Here is a 27067-nt window from a genome sequence, read left to right on the forward strand (position 1 = left end):
TTTTTCCTTCCAGATATATCCATAGTAAAATGGAAAGTTATAAAACATATGAAGTCCCATCAAAACACATTTATAAATCTCATTTTCTTGAAAAGATTGTCCTCATTTTAGTGTATTGCCTTCAACCATGGGTCTGTATTTGACATATACTTTCTTTCAAACCATTCAAAATGTCTTTTAGGAGAAAGACAATTATCAGTCAAAAAAATGTTCATTTTTCACAAGAACTGTTTATTATATTCATCAAATTTTCTCTAGCATTTGCAGGAAACAAGGAGTGTTTGAGGGAATATTTACTTTGTGTCTAGGATTGTTGAAGTATTGTATTGTTTGTGTAGCTTCAGCACAACTGGACAAGATCTGAGTAGGAAAATTAATGGAAGACTTGAGGGAGGGAGCTACGGCAAACAAACAGCAGAATGTCACTTCTTACCTGGTTATGGAAGAAATCTTGGCCTGAGTGTTGCCATTATCTTTAAGGCTCTTCTCTAGGTTAGAGAGTGACACTGGTGTATATATGTCTCTGTGATGTTTCTTTTTCAGTGTTTGTTTCTAGTATTCTTACGTGGTAGTCTCCAAGGTCACTGGCTCTCCTGGATCTAACTGGTATTTGGAAATTCTAAGGAGAAAATGACTGGCCTCTGAAGGCAAAGGTATCATGAGGTCATATTTGAATCAGAATCATCTCACCTACCATGAAGTAATAAAATTTGCTTACATGCAAACAGCACAAGACTGGGCTTGAATGAATGGTAAACCAAAGAAGTAGCACATCTCTTTTAAACTTAGTTACTTTTTTTTTGACCTTCCTCTGTCTCTTGCTGTGTTTCCAGCTTAGTGGGTTTTGATTGAAGAGTGTTTTAACAGCTCCCAATTTTCTGTTTTCTGTCTATGAGTTAGAGAGGTTAAATTAGACAATTTATCTCATTTTTTCTTTTGCAAGTGTGAAAGTAAAAATGATAAAAATTATCCTTATTTAAAGTAAGCATAACTCCTATTTTTAAATATCTTAAAAATGGTGTTTGAGAGCTTCACACATTAGCTCTGTATTTATATCAGTTCACCTATCTCATCCACATCAAACTCTACTGTGTCCTCTGCCTCCTAAATCTACACTTTATATTTTTAAATTTTCTTATATCTATATACATACATATGCAAATAAGTACATATATTTAAGCACTTATTTTTTCAAAATTGGATTCCCCATATTTGCAGTACTGTCAGTAAGCTTAAGATACCTGGCTGTCTAAACAACTCACCAGTTAAGGAGCTGAATAAGTTTTCTGCAATATTCATCCGCAATAGGAATTTAGACATTATTTTTTCCATTAAAATAGTTTAATAAAATTAACTATACACTTATATACAAATAACAACGATTAATAAGAGAAGACCTGAATTTTCAAAAGTCAAGCAAGGGTATATGGGAGAGTTTGGAGGGAGGAAGGGGAAGTGAGAAATGATACAATCTAATTAAAGTCTCCAAAAGCAGTTAAAATCAACCTCTTTAACTTTAAACATGAAGTTTAAAAAAATCTTGGAATTTAAAAAAACTAATAGATATAATATATTTTACTATTTCTTTGATTTTTGTAAAAGAAAAAAATCTTTCATGGCATAAAGTATATGTAAGTGTATAGTCATAATACAGAGTAAAATATGTGCTCACTAACCACTCATAGTAAATACACATTAAGTTGAAGACAACTTGGTTTTGGTTACTATTAATTTTGACTTTTAAATAGTAATAAATATAACATTTATTTTTATAAGATTTTCTTTTAGTCTTTTAAATGAGTGATAATTCTAGTCTGATAAACAAGAGACAGAAAAAATAATTTAGTTTAGTGCTTTTATGAGATTCCTGAGTTTGTGAACAAGGGGACTTTGATTCTTGTTCCTTCTCATTGTCTCTTTCCTTTCTGTTGGTTTGTCTTATTTTATCTTATTATATTTTATTTTGCTATGTTTTTACTGAATTTCTTAATTAATTTATTAAAATAATTTTACTAAATTTATTTAATTTTAGTTACTTGGCAAGTAGGTATTATCCACAAATATTTTGATACATCTCCTCACACAGTGTCCTCCTCTGAAGCTAGACTATCAGGTTTCACATACTGTTGCTATTTCAATCTGATTCCTTTTTGATGCATAGTGCATGGAAACCTTACTAGGCAGAAATCCTTTCTCTGAGCTCTGATGTCCTTTACACCTATTCTTTTGGATTTCTGGCTTATGATAAACACTCTGTATGCTCCATTCACCTATGTGTTGGCAGCTTCGCTACTGAAGCCCACAACTTTTCTAATAGAAACATTTTCTACTTAGGATGTCTGTTTCCATGGATTTTTAAAATTTTTATTTGAAGCACAATATCCTTGGTAGTCATTTGTATTTTATATTATTTTACTATACAATTAAGTGACGACTTTCCTCAATGCACATTTCTGATGTTTGTTTTGTTGATGCTGAGTAGAAGACAAACTTCTCACCATGGCTCATGATAAACAACACAGCTTTCCCCTCTTGATTTTCTGGATTTCTTGATTCCTGCACTAAATCTTCCTTTCTTCTCTCCACCTTAAACCCAAACTCACCAGGTTCATTCAGATTCATGAATTTGTGTTTTCTCAGACACTCTTACTTTAATCATTTTTATACTGACATTTCCTAAATGTTTTTTCAGGGCTCACTGTAGTCTTTAATATATCTGAATTTTACATCAGTATGTGGGTTTAACCAAACATTCCAATTTTATTATTCCTTCATACATTGGTTAATTATTGGATCCTTACTTAATGATAACTTACTTATGTCATTTACTTAAAATATCAAGAAACTACAAGTTTCAAATAGTATATAATGTCCTGTAGTGATTAAATGCAGGTAAAATCCACAGTTTTGTAGGTACACAGGTCGTTCTCCATTTTTCCAGAGGTGCTATGCAGGGCCGTTCTGCTTCCTGGTTCCACTGCACCAGCTCGAGGGTGTGCATAGAGAGAACTTGCCCTCTCCTGTTATGATAATTTCACCTACAGCCCAAGGGTGTAGCTTAGAGAGAACTCTCCCTCTACTGTTATGGTAATTCCACCTGCAAGCAAGGTTCTCGCCACAGGCAAGGGTCCCGGGTCAGGGTCAGCTTCTCTCTGACCCTGAGCATGGCCACCTGGCTTCCTCTTTTCTCTGTTCAGCTGCTCTCCGACCTTGGGTGCGGCCCCCTGATTTTTCTCTTTCCTTGTTCCTGATGGGGGGTTGGTGTCTTTCTGCCCCACAGTATATATACCCGACTTATGCTTAAAAAGCTGCCATTTGCCACTCGCTCCTTGGTAAATGAGCCCAGTCTCTTGTGTTTGTCTGTCTGTTTCAACCCTTTAGGATATTAATCCGTTCTCGTGGGCTCGAGTCAGGAAAAGCGCGCGCCTGTTTCGAGGTTCGGGTGTTCACAGAAAAGTGCGGAGGCAACACAATTTTAAGCAATATGAGCTAATAGAAGAGTGTGATATAAATGCACAGTGAAACATCTTTTCCAAAATTTTACTCCATAGTGAAGAAAATCTATGACTGTATGAGAAAGGATAGCATAGGAACCTACTCTAAAACAGAAATTGTCATTTTATTGAAATTAAATGTAAAGAAGGATTAAAAGAATGCTGTCAAAATAATTTGGATTACTAGCATACATTTAGTGAATTTCTGTAGTTTCTGCATTGATCCATTAATAAAACTCTTATTTAATATTGTAGGCCATATTGCTAAGATTATTATTGAACTACCATCTCTTACCATGAAACTATTACATATGTACATAAATTTATAAGTGTGCAAATAAGGTTAGAATATATATTTAAAACAAAAAGCCGCTGGTCATTTGATTTGAATTGCATATTTGTAGTTTAGTTTGAGGGAAGAATTGACTTCTTTGAAACAATTGAAGTACCCTTCTAGGAAATATGCTATGCTAAATTATTATTTAAGTATATTCAACTGTCACATACTGAATTTCCTCAAGTATTTATATTTTATAGTAATTCTTTTATATATGTATATGTGCACATGGTATGTACATGCTCCATTCATGGGCACTACATAAGTCTGTGCATAAGCATGTATATGCACTTGTGTATAAAGGGCAGATATTGATACCCCGCTCTATTTACGAAGACAAAGTCTTTCTGTAAACCCCAAACTCAAAAATTAATGTAGGTTTGCTAGCCAGCACACTCCAGGTACCTGTTGTCTCTGTCTACTCAGGTCTGAGATTTCAGGGTCACCATGCTCACTTGGCATTAACATGAAGGTTGGGATTTGAACTTAGGTCTTCAAGCTATACAGCAATCACTTTAACTACTCAGCTGTCATCCCAGCACCTGCTCTTTCTTTCCTGTGTTATAGTCAGTAGGATTTTGTAACTGACAGTGATGTATGAGTAAACAATTAAACGTGGGTGTATTTGTTCCTATATGTACATATTTGTAATTAGCTTCATAATATCATGTCATTATTTAAGCAGTTTTCATTGGCCCTTCTTGTACAATCTTAAGAAATCATAGGAACGTGACTTCCCTTTACTAATAATTTAGTCTTTTCACTTTCATAACACTGCTAGCTTTCTGCCTCTTCTCTATGCCTCCAATTACCTGCCGCCCTGCCAAATGCCTGCACTAGGCATTAGGGAGAAAATTGTGATGAGAGAGGCAACTTCTACTTCTCAATTTCATTCACTTATATGATAATCAAAATTGATTCACAACATGGAAGCTTAATTATGCTGTCTTTTTTATTGTTGCCTTCCTAATACTATATATATGTGTGTATGTGTGTGTGTGTTTACTAATAAATACTCAATTAAATTTAAGAAATTTATTGAATAATGTTCTTCCTCTTTATACTTTTATTTTTTATTTTCATGTATGTGTATGTGCTTGTGTCTGTGTGTATGTATACACATATACATATATGTATGCAGGTATTGACAGAGGCCAGAAGTGGGTGTCAGATCTCCTTACGTGAGCAACCTTATGTGGATGCTGGAAACCTAATCCAGGTGTGCATGAGCAGAAAAGTGCTTGGCCACCTCTTTAAGTCTCCTCTCTTTCCCTTTTTTGTTCTTAATGTATTTACTGGCTTTTACCAACAAGCTCAAACAGATTAAATTTATTAGAATAATCTTTATAACATTAATATAAAACAAATAGACACGTTTTCCTACTTAAAATTTTCACTATCTAATTCTAACAGGTTGCATTTTTAATACCCATTTTCTCTGTGACCATACCTTTTCTGTTGATAACCCCTGAACATTGTTGAACATGGAATCACAATTTCTAGTTTGAACCCCTGCTACATTATACACAGCATGGCGGTACTTTTTTCTGGGGCCTTTTCACAAGTTGATTCAATGAACTCAAAACAACTCCTGACTCCACGTTTATATTAAGAAAATGTAACTTCAATTTCAGTTAAACATTTGCAAATTTGTAATAAATTTAGAATAAAATTAGAAATCAATATAGTGTTTCTCTCTTACCTAAACATTGGTCAATAGTATTCAATAGTGTATTTTTCTCTTATCCAGACATTGGTCACTGTTGTCAATTGCATCAGTGTAGACCATGCTGACCTCTGTGTTTTCACTTTCCCTTACATTTCATTCCAAAGTCCACTGCACATAAGCTTTCCTTACTTAAATTTTAACATGCCTGCTTTCAGTGTTTCTTGTGAAATTCAAGGAGATTCAGTGACTACATGTAGATATCTCCTGTGATGCTTTTCCTTGTAAACAATCATGTATGAAATTATTTATATTTATTCATATCAAAAGTTTCATACTCCCCATTTAAACAAGTTTATGTCAGTAGGGCTAAACCAGGGTGACTTATGGAAACACAGGTGTTTGAGACTGGTTGTGTTTTCAGAAAATGATCAAGGCATAGTCATAAGCATCTTATTTAAGCTCAGCTCAAAATGCTATTATGCATAACTAGGAATCAATAATCTAATCATTGCAACTTGCAGACTATCACACTTATTCAGGTTGCTCACACAGAATATCTCATTGTTCGTTGTTCAGATATACATGAGCATATTGGAGTTTTATTTCATATCGTTAGGTGAATTGGGCCTGTACTGATTGACTCCTGGATTTCTCTGTTGAGTAAAGAGAGACCGGGCAGCTCTTAGTTTCCTTAATGTATTCTGTCTAGCAGTGACTTCTATACTTACTGAATGTCAAACATTTTAATTAAGTAACTAGTTGCAGTTTCCCTATCAATCTGAAAAGTTTTAATGAATGATCATATTCCCTAATTAGCTGTGCGTTGTAATATCTCAACACAGAGTTTAGGAAGTCTAGGTCCCTGCTGTTGGTCATACTGTAAAATGTGAAAACAGAGAGCTCAGTCATTCTAATTCTTATCAGATCTCAAAATTTTAGAGGAGCTAAGATAGCAAGCAAAGTGCCATTTTCTTTAAGGCCAGTTTTTTTTTTTATTTTTTGTTCTAATTAAACAAATACTGATCATTCGGGGGAAAGAAACTGAAACCAGAGTTTGTTTTAGTGTTGATGATGAAACTGTCTCTTTGGGTCTTATTATAAAACTCCTCATTGACAAGAGAATTCCCTATACTATAACTTCAGTTTACTTGCTAATCAGTTTCCAGGGGCCTTATTAGAGTGAAGGGTTCTTTAGCTTTTTTGTGGGGACATATTATCCAAAAGAACTCTCAGCAAACACAAAGTTTCAACTTTTTCATTAAGATTAATGAATTTAGTTTGCAAATATTGAGATAATTACATCTCCCCTGGGCCAGCTCTTTCTTCTACAAAGAAGCACTTTCCTTTGGGAAACAAAATCGTTTAGTTGGAAAATTTTGAGCTTGCTTTCACTCAGTTTATGCCTAGAATCTTTACAATTTGCCTGGACACACATGGGAAGATCAAAAAGTCCAAACCTCAATTACACGATAAAAATACTATTTACAACAGGACTATTTAATGTCAATTTTAACAGAGTGACTATGATATGTCACAAGTAAGTTATTAGAAATACATCTATATAGTGTGTCATTGATTCTCACAAGTACTACATCATTTTGGTTATATTTTCTAATATTTCAGATAAGAAAATAAATACTCATATTGTGTACATAATTTGACTACATGCATGACTGAAGGACTTAGTCACTATTATACACACATTTTATATATATTAAATTATATGTCTATATTCATTCAATGATAATTAGGGACATAATCCCTTTAGTAACTATAACTGTAGTAATTTGTATATACTTGTATTGTCTGTAGTAATAAAATCATAAATATTGTGTTGTTTAAGTAGATAGATTGAAGGATAGAAAGAGAAATTTATAAAGATGAATAAAAGATAGGTTGAGTCTATTTATTTGACCAAATTTTACCTAGGGTATCAATCTTCTTTCTGGGAGCATACATGCTTGTAATATTCAGCTTTAGAAAAGAACCCTGCAAAGTCAGTTTGGCAAAGACCTCTGATCACTCCTATCTAAAAACATCACTCTCAATACACAGTCAGCCTCCTCATCCCTCACATCAAATGACACTGAATCAACATTACCTGCTTTCCTTAATAGTTCAGTCAGTTTTGTTTAGCCAGGATTCCCTTTATTCTTTCTGTTTCCTTATAATCATTTAAAATCCATTGATACCCTCTTTATCCTCAGTTTTTTTTTAATTTTTTTTATACTTATTTGTTTATTATGTATACAATATTCTATCAGCAGGCCAGAAGAGGGCACCAGACCTTATTACAGATGGTTGTAAGCCACCATGTGGTTGCTGGGAATTGAACTCAGAACCTTTGGAAGAGCAGGCAATGCTCTTAACCTCTGAGCCATCTCTCCAGTCCCTTTTATCCTCAGTTTGGAGCCCCTTTTTCCACTTTATTTTTAGAGTACTGTCTGATATTCACCCACATTAGAGCAAGTCATGGCCTCTCCCTTGTATGTATTGTGATGGCCTTAAATGATGTGTTAATAAGTTCCATTGGATCCATTTTAACCTATACATTCTACACACGTTTATACATGCAAAGTTAAATTGTTTGATGTATATCTTTTTCTTTCTAAATGTCTTAGCCAAAGCAACTCTTATCTTTCAATTAAGATTACCATGTCCTTACTCACAAATATAGTAAAACAGTCCAATTATGCATTCTCTTACTTCATTTTAAAACAATAGATATATTTCATGTGTGTGAGTGTTTTGCCTGAATATATTTATGTGTACCGAGTATGTGTCTGTTACCCAAGGAGGTCAGAACAGAACTTTGGATCACCTGGAACTGGATGGTTTGAGCTGTCACGTGGGTGTTAGGAATTAAACGTGGATCCTCTGAAAGAGCACAAGTGGTTTTACAAATTGAGACATCTCTCCAGCTTCTTTTCTCATTTCTTATTGGTTCATATATACAGACCAGAATTTATATTTATTTAACTTGCAATTTTATTCATTTTATGATAATGTCCCCATTTAGAATTTTTCAGGTATGATATAGCATTACATTAAGTTAGGTCTCTTACTTATAAATTTAAAAAAACATTTTATAAAACAATTTCTGGTAATATCATTCTTATGAAGCACTGTATTGCTTTTTTATTATAGGAGTTAGATAAAATGTGTGTTACTTTGCGGGGGGCCATCCTGTCCCGCAGGAATGAACGCCACCAAAAACGAGAATTCCTTCTCTGGTCACATCTTTATTTGGAGCATTCCCTTGAGGAAAATTGGGGGAAGGGAAGATAGAGCAGGGACGAGAGAAAGCTTAGAGAGAGAGCGTTGGGCCCCAAGGCAGCTGCTTTTAAACGGTGGAGCAGCTTGAACGCTGTCCTGATTGGTTAATGCCATTCTGCTGGTCTGAGCATGTGCAAGCAAGGGTGCTCAGCCCCACGTGGCTACCTCCAAACTGCAGGACCACCTGTGCCTCCAGGTGGCTCCCAACAGCTCCCCCTAATTATTGTCTTTAAGAGCAATAAGGCAAAACTATTCTTCAATCTGGTCCCCACCTCACTTGGGCTAGCAGGTAGCACACCAATCAAAGACATACAGCACTTCCACCTAGACGCAACATGCCAAGAATATCTCTGCTCCCACCCATTCCTAAGGAAGGAAAAGGCAAAGTAGAGTCAGTCAGAAAATTGTTAAGAGATAAGAGGTTGCACAGGGTGCTGCTCAAGTCGATGGTGTGAAACAGCTGCTCTTGACACCACCCAGAGGGTCATCTCTGCTGCCTCCGCACGAATCTTCCACAGCAGGACACTCAGCATCCACTGGGTCATCTTCTTTATCTCTCTTGTCAGTCTCGCTGGCATCCAGATGTATGTCAGCATTCCTAGAAAAACATAAACAAAACTCTCCTCCCAAATTAACATTTAAGAGTACTAAAAACTCTCAGTGTAAAAATTCAACACAATCAGTACTGGAAGTAGGCTGGTTTTGAACTTAGAGATCTGCAGGTCTCCGCTTCAAAAAGCAAATCTTGTTTGCCTGTACCAGCAAAATTTTGAATTAAAAATTAAGTGTAAAGAATGCAAGAGAAATCCTTTCTCTGGGGGAAGCTGTCACTGGTAGTGTAGTCCCCCTCTATTGTTTAAAAACCAAAGCAGTTGTCACTGGGAATTGAACTCAGGACCTTTGGAAGAGCAGTCAGTGCTCTTAACCTCTGAGCCATCTCTTCAGCTCCTTGCATTCAAATGAAAAAACCTCTAGGTAGCATTGTTTATTCCACCCGTTGCCAGGGGCAATAGGTAATGATAACCAGGTTGACACGCCTTTATTATGATAATTAGGACCAGTTCTTTGAGGGAGAATGGGCGTTGCTCATCAATCTGTGACTGCTTCCTGCTGACGAAGGGGCGATGTTTGGGGGATAAATGTTTTTATCTGACTGAATTTTTGGCGACAAATGTTTTTATCTGACTAAATTCTTGGCGACCTTGGCTGAGGGCGGCAGCAGCGGACGGCGGCGGCAGCGGAAGGCGGCGGCTGCCACAGCTCCGCCTTTAAGGCCCCTTATGGCGCGCTCCGCATGGCCCCGCCCCGGGCCGTGCACGGGCTCGCCGTTTCACCTCAGGCAATGAACTCGCACCGCCGGCCGTGAGCCTTTTCCAAGCTCCGGCGAGGGGGGGCATCCGCCCACCCGTGGAGGGCCCGGTTAGGGCCGCGGGGGGCCCCAGTCTCAGACCTTCCCAGGGGTCTCCGTCTTTAGGTCTTAAGCGGCGCTGCTGCTCACCACGCAGCTTCCGCCTCAGTCAGGCGAGTCCGCTCAGGTGCTGAAAAAGTCCTCCAAAAACCATAGCCCCGCCAGAAGGCCGGGACATATAGCCTCTGATGTCACACGGACTTTAGCCCACAGCGACCTGGCTTTTCGTAGGCCTCTGCGGACTCCAGCAAATTCCCCGCCAGCAACTGGTTAGCATGGCCACGCCTCCCGAACGAGCTAGCACTCTCCAGTGCAATTTTGCGTCTCCCTCCTGAGTAGCTGGGATTAAAGGTGTGCACCACCGTGCCTGGCCCACTTCCGTGTTTCTAATCAGGCATTACCGCTCAAAGGTGGGCCGGCTGCCGCCAGCACTCTCAGCACGATCAAGCAGCTTGTCTTTCTCAGTCAAAAATTAAAGTTTTTTGTACGTGAGAGCCAGAGACTGAGCTCTCTTATCAAAATTAGGCGAAAATCACCTCCAAAAGCTCTGTGGCTCTTTAAGAATAGGAAAGGCAGTCTTAGAACACGATCAAGCCCGCCTCCCTACGAGACTGTTGCCTCCAGTCTCTTATCAGCGAGTACGCAGGTGGACGGAAAGGGAGCGGAAGCCGCGGTCTCCCGTACCCCATCGTTCTCATAGTCCCGCCTTAGTTACCTCGCCTTTTTTGCTGCTGTTCACATTCCTCCTGCACTGAACTTAAGGGATTTTTCTTCCCCGTTGCTTTCTGTACCTTCTTTCAGATACCTTAACTTTGATTTTTTTTTGTATTTTCTTTTCTTTTTAGGCCTATCCTTTGAAATTCTTTTTCCTTCCCTTTTTGGGGGATTCAACAGACGTCACTCACCGCTCCACGTTCTCAGAGTTCTGAAATTCACGGCTCTCTGTGTCCTGGTGTCTGATTTCAGCTTTTTTTCTCCCGGACTTTCAGCGCGTTGCTGGGCGCTTCCTTCTCAGGGTCCCCCGGCGTAGTTGTCAGGGTCCCTCAGCGTCCCGGGGTTTCGAGCACCAGTTGCGGGGGGCCATCCTGTCCCGCAGGAATGAACGCCACCAAAAACGAGAATTCCTTCTCTGGTCACATCTTTATTTGGAGCATTCCCTTGAGGAAAATTGGGGGAAGGGAAGATAGAGCAGGGACGAGAGAAAGCTTAGAGAGAGAGCGTTGGGCCCCAAGGCAGCTGCTTTTAAACGGTGGAGCAGCTTGAACGCTGTCCTGATTGGTTAATGCCATTCTGCTGGTCTGAGCATGTGCAAGCAAGGGTGCTCAGCCCCACGTGGCTACCTCCAAACTGCAGGACCACCTGTGCCTCCAGGTGGCTCCCAACATTACTTATACGGCTCCAGGAATTCATGGCCTCTTCAGCTCTGCTATTTCTCTTTCCTTGTCCACATTGGTTGAAGCTGGACTTTGTGCCTTTGTTCCAATTATGCTACTGAAGTTCTTTTTATTTTTCTTTGGCCATATCATTTTATTGTTTTATTTTTAAATTACATTTTTTTAGGTTTTGAAATTTCACACATGGTATTGTATTCATACCATTTCCATCTCTCCATTTTCCCATTCTTGCTTCTCCTGTATCATGATACTATTTTTATTTGTTCTTGTTATACACATACACTCATATGTACATATGTGTAGATCCCAAATGTCCTTTACCTGATCAATGGATGATGAGAGTGTGCTACATATACAAAGTGGGATTCTATTCAATGTCACAGAAAAATGAAACCATGAAATTTGAAGATCAATTCATGAGATTGAAAATATTATATTGAAGGGTGTCTCAGACACAGAAAGACAAGTACTACATGTTCTGTCTTCCTAGCTCTGAATCTGTTAGTTTGAGTATGCAACCTGAAATGGTTTTTAATGTCTATTCAAATCCAGGCCTTTAATTTAACGCTAATGGAAATCATTTACCTTATTTAGTCAATCTTTCTTTTACTTGGTTCCTAACAGGAAAAACAAACAAACAAACAAAAAAATAGTAGGAAAGGCGTACACTTCAGTGTAAAATTCTTGTGAATACGTGGAAGGTCTTGGGTTCACACGCGGGCCTATAAAAAAAAGTTGATCAATGTTTTATCAGTGCAGCTAAATTACCTACTATGTGTCTGTTATGTATTTTGTATCCTCTTATAACTACTAGATGATGCTTTCATGAAGTTATAAACTTCATGTGAGTAGACACTCAGCAAGCATCTGCCTTTAACTTTAGTACCTTAGATGAGGCTGCAGCTTAAGTGTTCCTTCCCTCGCTGGAAAATGCTATAACAATTTGAAAGATATTTAAAATACAGGTGTGTGAGTGATGGAACTATAAATACCATTAAGACTTAATCCCAACCACTCTTTGATGCCTTTATTTGAATATCTTATGTCAGTACATATATGCCAGTGTTTGTATTATTGTAATTTTTATTGTCTTTTAAATTACTGAAAGTAAAAGAGCTTTCAAATATGAAGAATTTTCTGTGGATTCCTTGACATTCCTGAGATTTTTTGATGACATATAATGTGAAGACTTTCGTTTTATCCTTATGCAAATTTTTATTCTTTGTGGTATTTCTTTTTACTTTTTCTTTCTTATTGATTGATTGATTGATTGATTGATTTGGTTTTTGGAGACAGGGTTTCTGAATGTAGCTTTGCCTGTCTTGGAATTTACTTCATAGACTAGGCTGACCTCAAACTTGGAGATCTGCCTGCCTCTGCTCATGTTCTCCTTCCTTCTGCTCCTCATTTGGATAGAACCTTCATCTGGTGATGGATGGAGATAGAGACAGAGACCCACATTGTTATTTATTTGCCATTCAGACTGGTTTAACTTAAAATCCCAAAGTAGTTTTGATTTATAATGATATAATCATTAGATTTACATTTGATTTACATTTGGCTAAGAATGTTGAACATTTCTTTATTGATTCTCTGCCATTGGGGCTTCCTGTTTTAAGAATCCTCCTTCTATTTAGGTCTATATCACATTTTAAATTGAGTTGTTTTCTTGATGTGCAGGATTTTTTTTTGTTCTTTTTCTTTAGATAGTTTAGATATTATCCCTATATTCAATATACAGGTAGCAAACATCTTTTCCCATTCTGTAGGCTGCCACTTTGTCTGAATGACTGTGTTCTTTGTCATTCATGAGCTTTTCAGTTTCATATAGTACTTTTATTATTTATGGTTCATAGTTTCTGTGCTATGGCTGTTCTATTTAGAAAGTCCCCTTAGTGTGCTAATAAGTTCAAGACTGTTCCCCACTCTCTCTTCTTTCAGAATTTAGGGTGTCTGACTGTACATTGAAGTCTTTAATCCACTTTTAGTTGAGTTTCATGCAGGGTAAAATGTATGACTATATTTGTATTTTTCTACATGCATCTATTCAGTTTGAACAACACCATTTGTTGAAGAGGCTCTGTTTTTTTCCAATGTTTATTCCTGACCTCTTTATCAAAAATCAGGTACCCATAGGTGTGTGAATATATGGACAGTTCTTCACACACACACACACACACACACACACACACACACACACATTGGAGGCAGAAAGACAACCATACAAATTAATTCTGAGAAACATTCAAAGATATACAATGTTCATTTTCATTAAAGATAATAGAATAATCATGAAAAATGTTTAATAATTTTTCTATTCACCGTGCTAGAGGTTGAATGTGGTATAAATTGTTTCTTTATTTATTTATTACCAGGTTTATCTTCTTATTTATAGCACTACTACTGTCTTATTGGCATTTGAAAGAGTTAGTGGGATTTGAATGAGATTCACAAAATAACTAATTATAGTTTACTAAATCCTTTACCTAAGTTGACTTATTCAGTCTTCTCAAAAAATGCCATAAGAAAAGTAATACCTTGCCTTAATTTTAAAATTGTGGAAATATGAGTTTTGTCCAAAATCTTTAATCATTGATTTTCATTTTACAGAGCTAAATTTCATAATGACAGTGAACAAAACATTGCAATTTATTATGTTATTCCCCACCCCCTATGATAGAGCTCACATTTGCTCTAAAGGAAATATTTAATTGGAATATTGCAAGAGTACCCCCTCAGGATTCTAGTTAAGAGATTTCTTGAATCTCCACAATGTAATTTGAACAGTTTGTCTTCCACTAAGGAAAACACAGAAGGAGATGTAATAACTTCAGTGTACCTCAGGAGAGGCTGAGATCTAAAGGGACCTAGGAAATAATAAATCACCAAGACAACTTCAGAATGAGCTCACTGGAACCCAAGCTTATTGCTAAGAAGGTAAGTCAGGTGGAGTTTGGGTGCCAGTGTAACAACCAATCTGGCAGGTACACACCAGTTTCCCATTAGAAAACTTTCTCTTTGGTGAGCTGCGGTATTCAATGAAGTCAAATTCTGGTCTGCATTACCTGTCTTCACAGCTTTCTTACAAATGTGCATTTTACCTCAATCACTACCTTTTAAAACAAAAAGACACAGCATTTTATATTCCAGCTCTTGTGGTGGGGAGACAGCACAGAGGGAGTGGGGCTTCCCACCATGGTTTTATGCCAGTCTATACGGTACGTGTATGTTTGGTTTATGTGCAGAGTTGGTTAGAGTTGAGAAAGGGACAGAGGCGGAACTCCTGTTTGACACTGTGTGTGTAACTTGTAGCTCATTTGCTAATCTCTGGTGAGGAAGAAGGTGCAAAGAACATTAAAAGATGCTAGTGTGAAGAGACCTGGAGAATCCTTAAAAAGAGCATAAAAGAGCCCCAGGTGGACCTCTAACACTAAGCAGAAAATTGAGAGGGAAGTGTCTGCCTCAGTCATTACTTCCTCTCTCTCTCCTATTTAAATTAACAAATAACTTTTCTGTGCAAATCATTACCTCTATGTCAGATTCTAAAATCTGTAAAAGACCAAAGAATCAGCATCATTGAGCTTTCAGGTTAAAGAGAAATATAATTTCCCTGACAAGCATATTTCAGAAGAGAAATGGGCAAAACAGAACTTGTAGAGACCAGAAGATGACAAAGGAAAGGAAGTTAATCAATACTGGAAAATAAATTATAGTTGTTTAAGTATTTGTTGTGCATGGTTAACTAATTTTTTTAAAAAAAGCAAGCATTTTTAATCAACTAATACAGTTTAGTAAACACTTAAATTTTCTGTTAATAATTTCTGCCAAACAGGTAATTTTTATGTGTTATACATGTGTATATACATATAGAAATCCATATAAGAGAGAGTGAAAACAGAGAGAGAAAGAGAATTTCTAGAGTTAAAATTGTCTTACTATAAAATGGTTAAAAGAACCTGACTTTTTAATTTTATGAATGGTTAAAGCCAAAAGTAATTTGTATTTAAAATCTTCCTATTAATGAAATATATATCATATTTCTGATAACTGATTGAAAGAATTAACAAAATGTTTAGATTTTGGAAACCAAAATGTGTATAGACCTTGGGGGCTTGAAGATTACTCAGCAGCTAAAAGTGTTTGTTACCGCACTTGATGATCTGAGTTCAATTCCTTTGACTCACATGGTAGAAGAGAACAGATTCTTATCATTTGTTCTTTTATCTCTGAGATGATGTATTTCATGGGACATAAACCGGAACACACATACATGTGCACAAACAGATAGATAGATAGATAGATAGATAGATAGATAGATAGATAGATAAATAGATAAATAGATAGATGATAGATAGATAGATAGATAGATAGATAGATAGATAGATAGATAGATAGATAGAGGATACATGATAGATAAACAACTTGTAAAATGCTTATATACTTTGAAGCAAAAAATTAGTTTGCTGATGGTCATGGAGGAACATACATTCATCCTGAACCAACAGGAAGTTGAGGCATATGATTCATGAATTTGCTGCTAGCTTGAGCTACAAAGTATATATGAGGCCAAAGACACATTAAAAACAGGTTGTAGATAAGTTAGGGGTGAATGAGAAAGCTGACTTTTGTGTGTGAAAGCAGAGAAAGGTTGGTCTCACAAGATGACAAATGAGAACCACAGATACTGATACATTCTCTTGTGAAGTTTCCAGAAAAAAAGTGAGACAATCGAAGCAATTTGCTTTCTGAAAACTATTCGTATAGTTATAACACTTACCAAATATTTGACTTGAATTCTAATGGCCTGGTAGAGACATAAATAATCCCAACATACCACAGAAAATACCAAAAGATAGAAGTAAAGTAACTGAAAATATGGCTGAACCCTGCTGGTCAATCCAGCTCGTGAGAGTGTTCTACAGGCTATGGTTCACAATCATGACTCACTGTACTTTACAAAACATTCTGGAGATTTTAAAGATGGTAACATCTGAATGCCATTCTCAAGACTTGTTCCTGTTAGATTGTGTTGAACTGTTAAAATAAAATAGGTAACTCTGCTGTGTAGGAGGATCTGTGGGAAAAGCTTGCTGAAGAAAGTTGCAATGTAGCATGAAACGTGACTCATTTTTGCATTAAATCTGTAGTAAAATGTGTCAATGGCTTATGTGGATTTCCTCTAAAAACTGACAGATAATTAGAAACACTGGGAGAAACAGCAATGACGCAGCAATTTGATTCAGGAGAAACTAAGAAATGAGCTGGAAGCAACAAATGAACTGCTTTTTAAAAAACTAAGAATTGATTTAGATAATCTAGAATTGTAAATTAAACATTATACAAAATCATGGATTTATGTGTTAGTTGTGTTCTGTTTTCTCAAAATTAAAACTGACAGAGCAAGCCATTAAAGTCTGTGCAGTGCAGTGGTAACTAGAACCAGGGACTCCAGTCACACCAATACTATACTATACCCTCTATGTGACCACTATTATCTCCGGCTTTCTTTATCTTTTCAAATGTAAATCGGGGTCAACAGACAACCTTCATCCCAGCAAAACACAAGAAACTCAAATGAATTCATCTACTTAAATAAATTCATGCTAAGTGCTAAAGTAGAATATAAGATAGAAATAGTATTTAATTACAACAGAAAAAAATAACAGATCCAGTTGATTAAAACTGATACATTGTGGTGTTTAAAATGAGAATATTCTATATTGGCTCATACATTTGAATGCTTGGTCCACAGTTTGTGGAGTTGTTTGGAAAAGATTAAGAAGTTTGACCTTAATGGAGGAAATGTGTGCTGGGAGTGTGCCTTAGTTTTTCAATTGTTCAAGCCATTTGTACTTAACTTTCTGTCTCATGCTGTGGATAAGATGTAAACTCTCAGCTACTGCTCCCCCCATGCCTGCTTGACTGCCACATACTTCCCACTGTGATGGTCAGGAGCTCTAATCCTCTGGAACTATGAGCCCCAAATTAAATTTATTTTATGTTACCTTGGTCGTGGTGCTTTATTACAGCATAGAACAAAAACTAAGACCACATAAAGGAATTAGAGTTATTTCTCAGGGTTTTCTTTCGTGTTATTATTCTCAACTTTCATCAAAAATGCTCTCTCAACCATGCAGAGTGTCACGGGCTATTTACATTGGAATGTTTACTTAAAACACATTAGATGTTCAACCAAGTCAAATGTTTTAGGTGTGTTTAACTGTTTAAATACATTGGCAGGTATTTATGAAGATTTCTATAGGATAAATTATTTACTCTCCAAATGAAGGAGGAAATAATAAAATTAATTCCTATGTAATATATACATAATTATATTGATATATTTTATGCAAAATTCTCTTGGTATATCTTCTATATATTTTATCAGGAAAGTGTAGAATTAAAATTAGAGACTATAAATATAATTCTACTTGCATATTATGTATTTTTTGTTGCCTTCCTTTTAAATGTTTAAAAACAAGTTGACAACAAAAATACAAACTTTTATGGTCAGTTTCCCCACATATTTTATAACATTATGTTTTATTTAATGATAATTTCCATTATTTTTAAAAATAAAAAGCAAAGAAACTCTTTAGGCGGTAGTTCTGTATGGAATGACTCCTCTCCTTCAAATAATAATGAAGAATAGTCATTAAAGTATGTGTTTGCTACCAGGATGACATTTTACAAAGCAGGAACACACAGGCATCCTTTCTCCCAGGACTGACTAGGGCACTAAGAAATTATGTTTTTATTCTTCCACACTATCTTCCAGAATCAATGGCTGAAGTCAACATCTCCTATGTCACCGTGTTCATCCTCAAGGGGATCACAGACCGGCCAGAGCTTCAAGCCCCATGTTTTGTGATGTTTTTGACAATCTATCTGGTCACGGTCCTAGGCAACCTTGGGTTGATTGTTGTAATCAGGATTGATTCTAGACTCCACACACCCATGTACTTCTTCCTCAGTCACCTGGCCTTTGTTGATCTCTGTTACTCCTCCGCCATCACACCGAAGATGATGGTGAACTTTGTGGTGGAGCACAACACCATCCCGTTCCATGCTTGTGCTACACAGCTGGGCTGTTTCCTTACCTTCATGATCACGGAGTGTTTTCTTCTGGCCTCTATGGCTTATGATCGCTATGTTGCCATCTGCAGTCCACTGCATTATTCCACACTGATGTCAAAGAGAGTGTGCATTCAGTTAGTGGCCGTTCCGTATGTGTACAGTTTTCTAGTTGCCCTTTTCCATACAATCATCACCTTTCGCTTGATCTACTGTGGGCCTAATGTAATCAACCACTTCTACTGTGATGATCTCCCGCTCTTAGCTCTGTCCTGCTCAGACACTCACCTGAAAGAAATTCTCATCTTCGCGTTTGCTGGCTTTGATATGATCTGCTCTTCTTCCATCGTCCTCACCTCCTACCTCTTTATCATTGCTGCCATCCTCAGAATCCGCTCTACCCAGGGGCGACGCAAGGCCATCTCCACCTGCGGCTCCCACATGGTGGCTGTTACTATTTTCTATGGCACGCTCATTTTCATGTATCTACAGCCCAAATCAAACCACTCCCTGGACACAGACAAAATGGCTTCAGTGTTTTACACAGTAGTTATTCCCATGTTGAACCCCCTCATCTACAGTCTAAGAAATAAAGAGGTGAAAGAAGCCTCTAAGAAAGCTTTAGATAAAGGATATGAAACCTTAAAAATATTAAAGATTAAAAAATAATGGCAGCATGCTTTATTATGGATGAGCAGGAAAATAAATCAAACTTTCCATTGTAATTCTTTCCTATGCAGTTGAAAATGCCTTTGTTACTTGAACAGACTTAGACATTTTCTGAGAGGATCCAACTAGATCACGGAGAATAAATATAATAAATACATTTTCCTGATAGACAGGGTGGAATATAAGTGTAATCCCAACACTTAAGAGACAAATGCAAGAAGAATCTAATTTTGAAGCCAGCCTGGGCAGCATAGTGAGGCCCTGAATCAGTCCTACCAACCACCACCAACAAAACCTGACACTGGCCCAGTTCTTAAAAGTCTATACAAGTGAGCAAAGTCACTCACACATGTTCCAATTATGCTCTACACAGTGAGCACCGGTGTATGCTACAAGTAGAAGAGGTGTGCTTTAGTTTAGGCTAGGGTTCTGGACAAGACTGTGAATCCATTCCTGACATCTCAAAGCACTCCTTTTAATTTCCCAAAATAACGCACAGGTAGTCTTTAGAAAATGTTTGGGCCATGTCCAGTAGGAGTCAATGTTGTATGTTGCTAAGTGTCAGTCATGTGAATATTGTCACATAAAGCTAAGGGTTTAATTCATGGGAATTTAGAGTTTCCATTTCTTGTGAAGAACAAAACCCATTTGAGTGATCCGGAACCTGCCCAATATCAATCAAGTAATGATATTTATTACCATCAAATAAAGCTATGAGGTGTGTCGTGTTTATTTACAATCTAACTTCATAACTAGCCTTGTAAATATCGTACAGAAAAGTTCAAGTCTATATGAGCATTTTTTTTTGGTAAAACTGAAGTTGTGAAAATTGAAAGGTATTGGATTACTTAGATTAATTGACACTAGGGTTTTAAAGGGCATTTCCTTTTCTGACACAGGTTTGCCTGTAGCCCATGCTGCTTATGTACTCATTACGTAATTGAGGATGACTCTGACTGATCCTCCTCCAACCACCTCTTGAATGTTGGGATTATAGTCATGCTAACACCAGAACCCAGAGTTTCATGCATCCTAGGCAAGCATTCTGTCAAGGAGAAAATCCCTCCCACAGATTTTTTTTACATGTAATTGGAAGAACATGACTTACAAAACAATCTAGATTTTCATGTTTATTTCTGTATTTATTTAACTAGAAGTACTTCATGCTTTTTGACATTATTTTCTTGTATTTTTTCAAATACATTTGTAGATCATGACATGAAATGAAAATCATTGATCAATAGATGTATACATACTATTTGGATATTTCAGAAAAGTAATTAAGGTTGTCCTATGATTTTCCCTTTTATAAAATTATGATACTGACAGCCATTTCATAAGGTAGTGTTTAAGGTTATCAACTTCAGAGGTGATTTCCTCATCTGCATTCTGTAGGTGAGTCAGATATGCTTACTATATATATTAAGATATACATACATGTATCTCAGAGTGATTTTAAATGAGCTGGAATTGAAATTAGCAATGAGAGAGAATTAGAGCTCAGAAATTATGGACAGTTAGGACAAGAAGAATGAGAATAGAGCACAAGAAACTGTATTAATTAAATCACTGCTTGGTCCATTAGCTCTAGCTTCTTACTGGCTAACTCTTACAGCTTAATTTAACCCATTTCTATTAATCTGCTTATCACCATGTGGCTGTGGCTTATCAGGTAAAGTTGCCAGCTCTGCCTACAGTGACTTCATGGCTTCCCTGACTCCGCCCTATTTTTCCCAGACGAGCTTTTCCCACCTAGTTATGTTCTGCTCTTGCCAAAAAACTCACAGTGGATCTTCCAGAAACAGGCTCTCGCATTTGCTTCTGAAGATATTCAATCTAGTTTAAGAGGGATCATATAACACCGTACTCTGAGGACAACGTCTTAGATGACTGAGGGTGGCCTGCTCTTCATCTTCAGTTGCACAGACAGATCTGATGAATTAGGAAAAATAGTGTCAATGCAAGGCATCATTGCTTCGTATAATATCTGGGCCCCTCCCCTGAACTTTTAATTGGATTTCTGCTCAATTCTTCAGACATTTTAATCATTTAATGACTGTTTAAAACAGAAAGAAAAATGACAATTTATATTAAGCCTATCTTGTCCTTCTCCTACCATTAAAATAAGGGTAACTGAGAAATTTTTGAAATGTGGAGGAATATTGTAATCACTAATTTATCAATGACTACTACTGTCAATGTCCTGATGTAGACTACAGGAAGTGTCAAAGCCCAGCCACGTTCTTTGTTGGTCAGCTTTTCCTTTCCATTTTATTTAGTTCAGAAACAGTAGCCTTGCCTGTGGCCATCTTCCTCGGGTATCCAGATCTGAGATAATGATCCAAGGTTCTCACACTGACCAAATTGACCAAATGTGCACATCTCTGGCCCCCACTACCTGTGCTATTGTCAGTATCACCTAGGCAGTTTACCTAGGTCTCTAGACAGAATTACTTCTATATGAAGTCATACTAAAAATAAACTTTATTTCAACTTCATAACATTTGTCTCTGGTTATACCCTGTCTGTTGGAAATCCCTGCCTCCCCTGATTTTGGCCTTCCAATTAGAACTGTGGAAACATTGATACAGACATAGTGGGGAATACATTATAGCTATTTAAAAATTAATATTTACAATATTTCAAAATTGGATTCAATTCTAGTGTCTTCTAGTTGTGAGATGTATGTGTGTTAGTGAATTATACAAACTATCTCGTATGTATGTACACTTTAAAGAACACCTGAATTGGCTATGGAAAAAAATTAACTAGAGCACCTCACATAAAATGATTCATCCAGAAGTAGCACAGGAAAAAATTCAGTAAATGTGATAAGGTATTTACAGTGAAAAGCTGGAAACTAAAAAATATCAGTTTTTATTAATCAAATCTTTGTAAAATATAACATCTTTTTGTTCATGATGATGGATGTTCTATGTAGTTCATTTAAGGGAATTTCAAACACTTTTTGCAAAGATATTTCAAATTCATTAAATATTTAAAAGGATTAAGTGAGGTAATTCCACAATCTTTATTTGATTTTTATATAAAAATACCATGTGTAAGCAGGTGTGTGCAGGTGTGTGTGTGTGTGTGTGTGTGCGTGTGTGTGGTGTACTGTGTATTGTATGTGTTTTGGCGCAGTGTATGTAAATGTATGTACATTTGCGGAAGTAGAGGTAAACAATGGTTATTATCCTCTATCTCTCTTCATCTTACATATTGAAGTTGTTTTTCTCACTAAATCCAGAGTGCGCTAACTGGCTACTCAGGCTGGGCAGGAATCCTGTTTCTGCTCTCCAGGAGCTAGAGTTAAACAGGTGCATTAGCATGCTGATTTTGTTTTTTTAATGTGAATGCTGAGGATCTGAACTAAGATTCTTACTCTTGGTTAGTAAGTATGTTATCTATCTCTTCATTCCCTTAGCGTTTAAATTAACCTGTACTTCAATGTTTTCATTTTGTTTACTTTAAAAGGATGAATACCATTTCCAAATAATTCATAACTGGTTATTACACAACTACTTGAAGCTGTGCAAAATAAATCTTTGATATAAATACATGGTACGTAAACATAAAAGTCAGAAATATTTTAAAAACTCTTACTATTTCTAGATTTTTTACATATTAACTTGAGATATAAGATGAAAAATATTGATTGATTACAATGTAAGCTGAAACGTTCAACATTGTACAGACTTCAAAAAAGACTAGTTCCGTATACTATATTAATTGATGGAAGATATATACATAAATGTGCATAAATGTATATATATATAATGTATACTTACAATTAATGATTAAGATGTTGTTCATTAAGATTAAGACCAATTTTGACAGAAATGTGTGCAGATCACTAATAAAGCTCTACTACATAATAAGCAAGGTTCTGAATTTCACCATGGTTGATAAAGACATCTACACATATGCATACATAGATAAACACATACATACATATCACATACAAAACACAAAGATACAGACACACACACATATATACATACATATACACACATACATATGTACATACAAACATGCATACCCACATATGCACATATGACACACATATGCATACATATGCACATACATGCACCTATGAGATTCCAGTGGGTCATAGATCTTAGCATGAATGGTGAATCTCTGTCACTCAGCATTGTCACTTCAACTAAGACAAAACTAAATGTTCTCTGGCTATTCTCCAGTGTTTCTTGGATTAATGGGTGGGCAAAGACAATTTGTCAGTAATTCTCTTCAGAGCACTTTTGACCTCCTGATTCCTCAAGCTGTAGATCAGTGGGTTTAGCATGGGAATCACTATCACATAAAACACGGAAGCAAATTTATCAGTGTTCAAAGAATGGCTTGACTTGGGCTGCAAGTACATGAAAATGATTGTCCCATAAAATATGGTGATCGAGGTCAGGTGGGATGCACAGGTAGAAAAGGCTTTCCGTCTTCCATCAGCAGAATGAATCCTCAGGATGGCAAAGACGATGAAGACATAAGAAATGACCACAATCACCAGGGAGCAAAGGGTGTTGAAACCAGCAATGACTAGCAACATCAGCTCCTTGACATGAGTGTCAGAACAGGCCAGAGCAACTAAGGGAACATCATCACAGTAGAAGTGGTTGACCACATTGGAGCCACAGAAAGACAAGCGGAAGGTAGCCACTGCCTGTGCAAGTCCAACAGTGAATCCATAGATGTATGTGCTGGCGATCATCTGGAGACAGAGCTTCCTAGGCATGATGACTGCATAGAGGAGGGGATTCCAGATGGCCACGTACCGATCATAGGCCATGATTGATAGCAAGTACATTTCACAAACAACAAACGTGATGAAACAGCACACCTGAATGGCACATGCATAAAAGTTTATACTTCTGACTTCTCGAAGAAAATTTGCAATTGCGTTTGGGGTAACTGAGGATGTATAACAGAAATCAATGAAAGCCAAGTGACTGAGGAAAAAGTACATGGGGGTGTGAAGCTGAGGACTGACTTGGATTAACGCAATCAGTCCTAGATTTCCGATGACACTAATTAAGTAGATGACTAGAAATACAGCAAACAGGATGACTTGAAGGTCTGGGTCATCTGTCAGCCCCACAAGGATGAACTCAGACACCGCAGAACTGTTGCCTTCAGCCTCAGACTGTACAGATTTTACTGCGACTGGCACCTTCAAGCCTGTCTTCCTTTGACTATAATCACATAGAAACCAATAGTTAATTCTGAATCACTCATCTTACATTGAACACCTTTTGAGGGATATCTTTACATTGAGTTATCTTTTACAGAAAATCATTTCTCCAGTTTTCAATTCCAAGTGTAAATCTATAGGGATTTTTTGTAGGTATAAAGATGGTCTATCATATTAAAAAATATCTGCAGAAGTCTCCTCATAATTGTAACTATAGGAACTGAAACTCTTTTTACAGTGTTCTATCACATCCTTGCTAATTTCTGAACTCTAATCATTAACCATCCCAATTCTCACATTTCGTAGTATTTTCACTGGTATTCTGTGAATCGTGTCTACCTTTGGCTGTGATATTAACAATTTTCTATATATTTTCAATCTCAGGATTGAAGTTTGGATTTTCCTTTAAAATTGCTTCTTTCAGACAGTTCTTTGCCTAGATTCAAACTCTTTACATTTATCAGATTTTGCAGTAGGCTAAAATAATGTTTTATTGAGACTGGAATCATTATTCCACGTCTATTATTTTATAATATATAGATTCTTTATACCTAACTTTTGTTTGAGTTTTCACTTACCTCATTCTAGGTCAGTTATTCTTCCATAAATCTATCCTTTGTAGACGCACACACACACACACACATACACACACACACACACACACACACACACACACACACACACGAACTCTTGTTTAAAAAGAGCTCGGTATCTTCACCTGAGCAACCTCATCACCACTCAGTCTGACTTTCCCATCTCCACAGCTCCATCTTGAAATGTAATGTATCTGAAATGTATCTGAAAATTAATCAAATGATAAATGTCCAAGATTAAAATATTAATTTATGAATACTTGGCCTTTCATTTTTTTACTTCAGTTACAATAGTGTATTTTTATTTTTTTGTGCATATTCATACTTTGAACTCCACTATTAATTTTTAGTTACTTGCTTTCTTTATTCTGTGTTTACTCTACACAGTTTAAGTACATGATTAATTACTACAAGTACTCTTTCCAGTATCTAAATCTGTCTTGTTTTCATTTCTTGAAGATTTTTAAATTCAGATGTTTGTCAGTATTTGCATTATGGTGCAGTCATGGCACAAGGGACAGCTTGAGTGCTGAGACAGAGGATACTACCTGACAGGATTCTAGAGAAATTTTGCCAAAGAGATCCAGTTTTATGTATGCTCATTTTTGCTTTCACTTCTAGGATCAGTTTGAATAAGGGGGAGTTTTCTGCTTATGTTGCCTCTGGGGAAATATATTCATTTTCCCAAGAGAGAATGTTGAAGACAGGGGATTGCAGCCTGAAAGGAGAGTCACAGTAGAAAGAGGATTCTTTGTGCCCCAAGGCTTGTGGTACCAGTAGGGTAGACTTGAGGAAATTTCTTGCTTAGTTCTGGAAACAAGATGGCACAAGTATATTCATTGCCCTAACATGTGCTTATACAGAGGGATTAGGAATAATGATGGGAAAAGAATGAGATGCAGGATTTTCCTTTTTGGGGAGCGTATGAAAAGAATAAGCCCTTACTATAAAAGCCAAGAACAGAAATATGGTATAAAGCACCAGTAAAAATACACGCTATCAGTTAATTCGTAAAACTTGCATTGTAGAAAACATCAAGTGATTCTACACATAACTTGGTTAAGATAAAAATAATTTCGGACTGTGTAACATATTCTAACTCCATGATTAGCCAGCCTTCACAAGACAATAAAATCAGAAGTTCCTATGCTTAGCAGACCCTGCGAAACTTTTAACTTCTTGATTTGACAGATGCTGTCATAAGATGTTTCAGGTAAGGTTGTTGATTTCTCCCACCAAAAGACTCCACATCTCCTCTTTGGGACCTAAAACCTATGGAAGCTGGACTTCGGCAGAACTGTTCATGGTTTTGACATTTTATTTGAACTAGCAATGATGTTATTGAACATTTTCCCAAAAGTGATCTGCTCTACACTTTTTACCTTCAAAATTAGTCATTGTTGGCTTCCAGTTTCTCAGTAGACCGGATCATTTCTGACACAAGGAAAGACAGACACTTCCATCTTTTTGTCTTACTGTCAGACATTCCACACACTATTTACTTTCCCTGAAATCTTTCCACTTCCATTTGTGGGAAAGATGAGTCCTCTTAAACAAAATTTAGACACCTATACTTTATTCCTTCACATGTCCCCGTAAATATTTTGCTCCTATTGTAATTATTCTAGTCTTTTGCATTAGCTTAAACTATGCACAAAGCTTCCTTGGTGTTCTCTGCCACACGTCCTTTCTATTTTACACTCACCAGCTGTGTGCTTTACTCTTTTAGTCCCAGTCTTCAGAAAAAGCCAGTGAGTATAGCTCAAATGTACATCCCTCATATACATTTGTATGTTGTATTCATTATTCTTCTTGTGCACCACACAAAAAGACAACTCTCTTTCACATTCTTTTTTTTTTTCATTTTACTCATTCTGGCATAACACTTTATAGAATCATACATTAGAGATGGATTTTTCTTCTTTAGAGTTCTCCCTTTAAAAGCAC

At 36.7% G+C, this 27067-nt stretch overlaps 2 protein-coding genes and 1 pseudogene across 2 annotated transcripts; 1 reads left to right on the plus strand and 2 right to left on the minus strand.

The window, feature by feature from the left end:
• Positions 1 to 10100: 10100 nt before the first annotated feature.
• Positions 10101 to 10262, minus strand: LOC148118750 (Nuclear RNase P; annotated as a pseudogene).
• An 8099-nt stretch (positions 10263 to 18361) lies between these two features.
• Positions 18362 to 19321, plus strand: Or8u3 (olfactory receptor family 8 subfamily U member 3). The gene has a single exon (XM_048426059.3). It carries the CDS (start codon positions 18362 to 18364, stop codon positions 19319 to 19321), a length of 960 nt encoding a protein of 319 aa, XP_048282016.3.
• A 4213-nt stretch (positions 19322 to 23534) lies between these two features.
• Positions 23535 to 25110, minus strand: LOC125395089 (olfactory receptor 5AL1-like). Its single transcript, XM_048426285.3, has 2 exons — positions 25106 to 25110; positions 23535 to 24528 (listed from the first exon to the last, which is right to left on the minus strand). The coding sequence occupies exons 1-2, from the start codon at positions 25108 to 25110 to the stop codon at positions 23535 to 23537; spliced, it is 999 nt and encodes a 332-aa protein (XP_048282242.3).
• Positions 25111 to 27067: the final 1957 nt, after the last annotated feature.

This window comes from Myodes glareolus, chromosome 21 (assembly GCF_982192425.1).
Source record: "Myodes glareolus chromosome 21, mMyoGla1.1, whole genome shotgun sequence".
NCBI classification, from domain to species: domain Eukaryota; kingdom Metazoa; phylum Chordata; class Mammalia; order Rodentia; family Cricetidae; genus Myodes; species Myodes glareolus.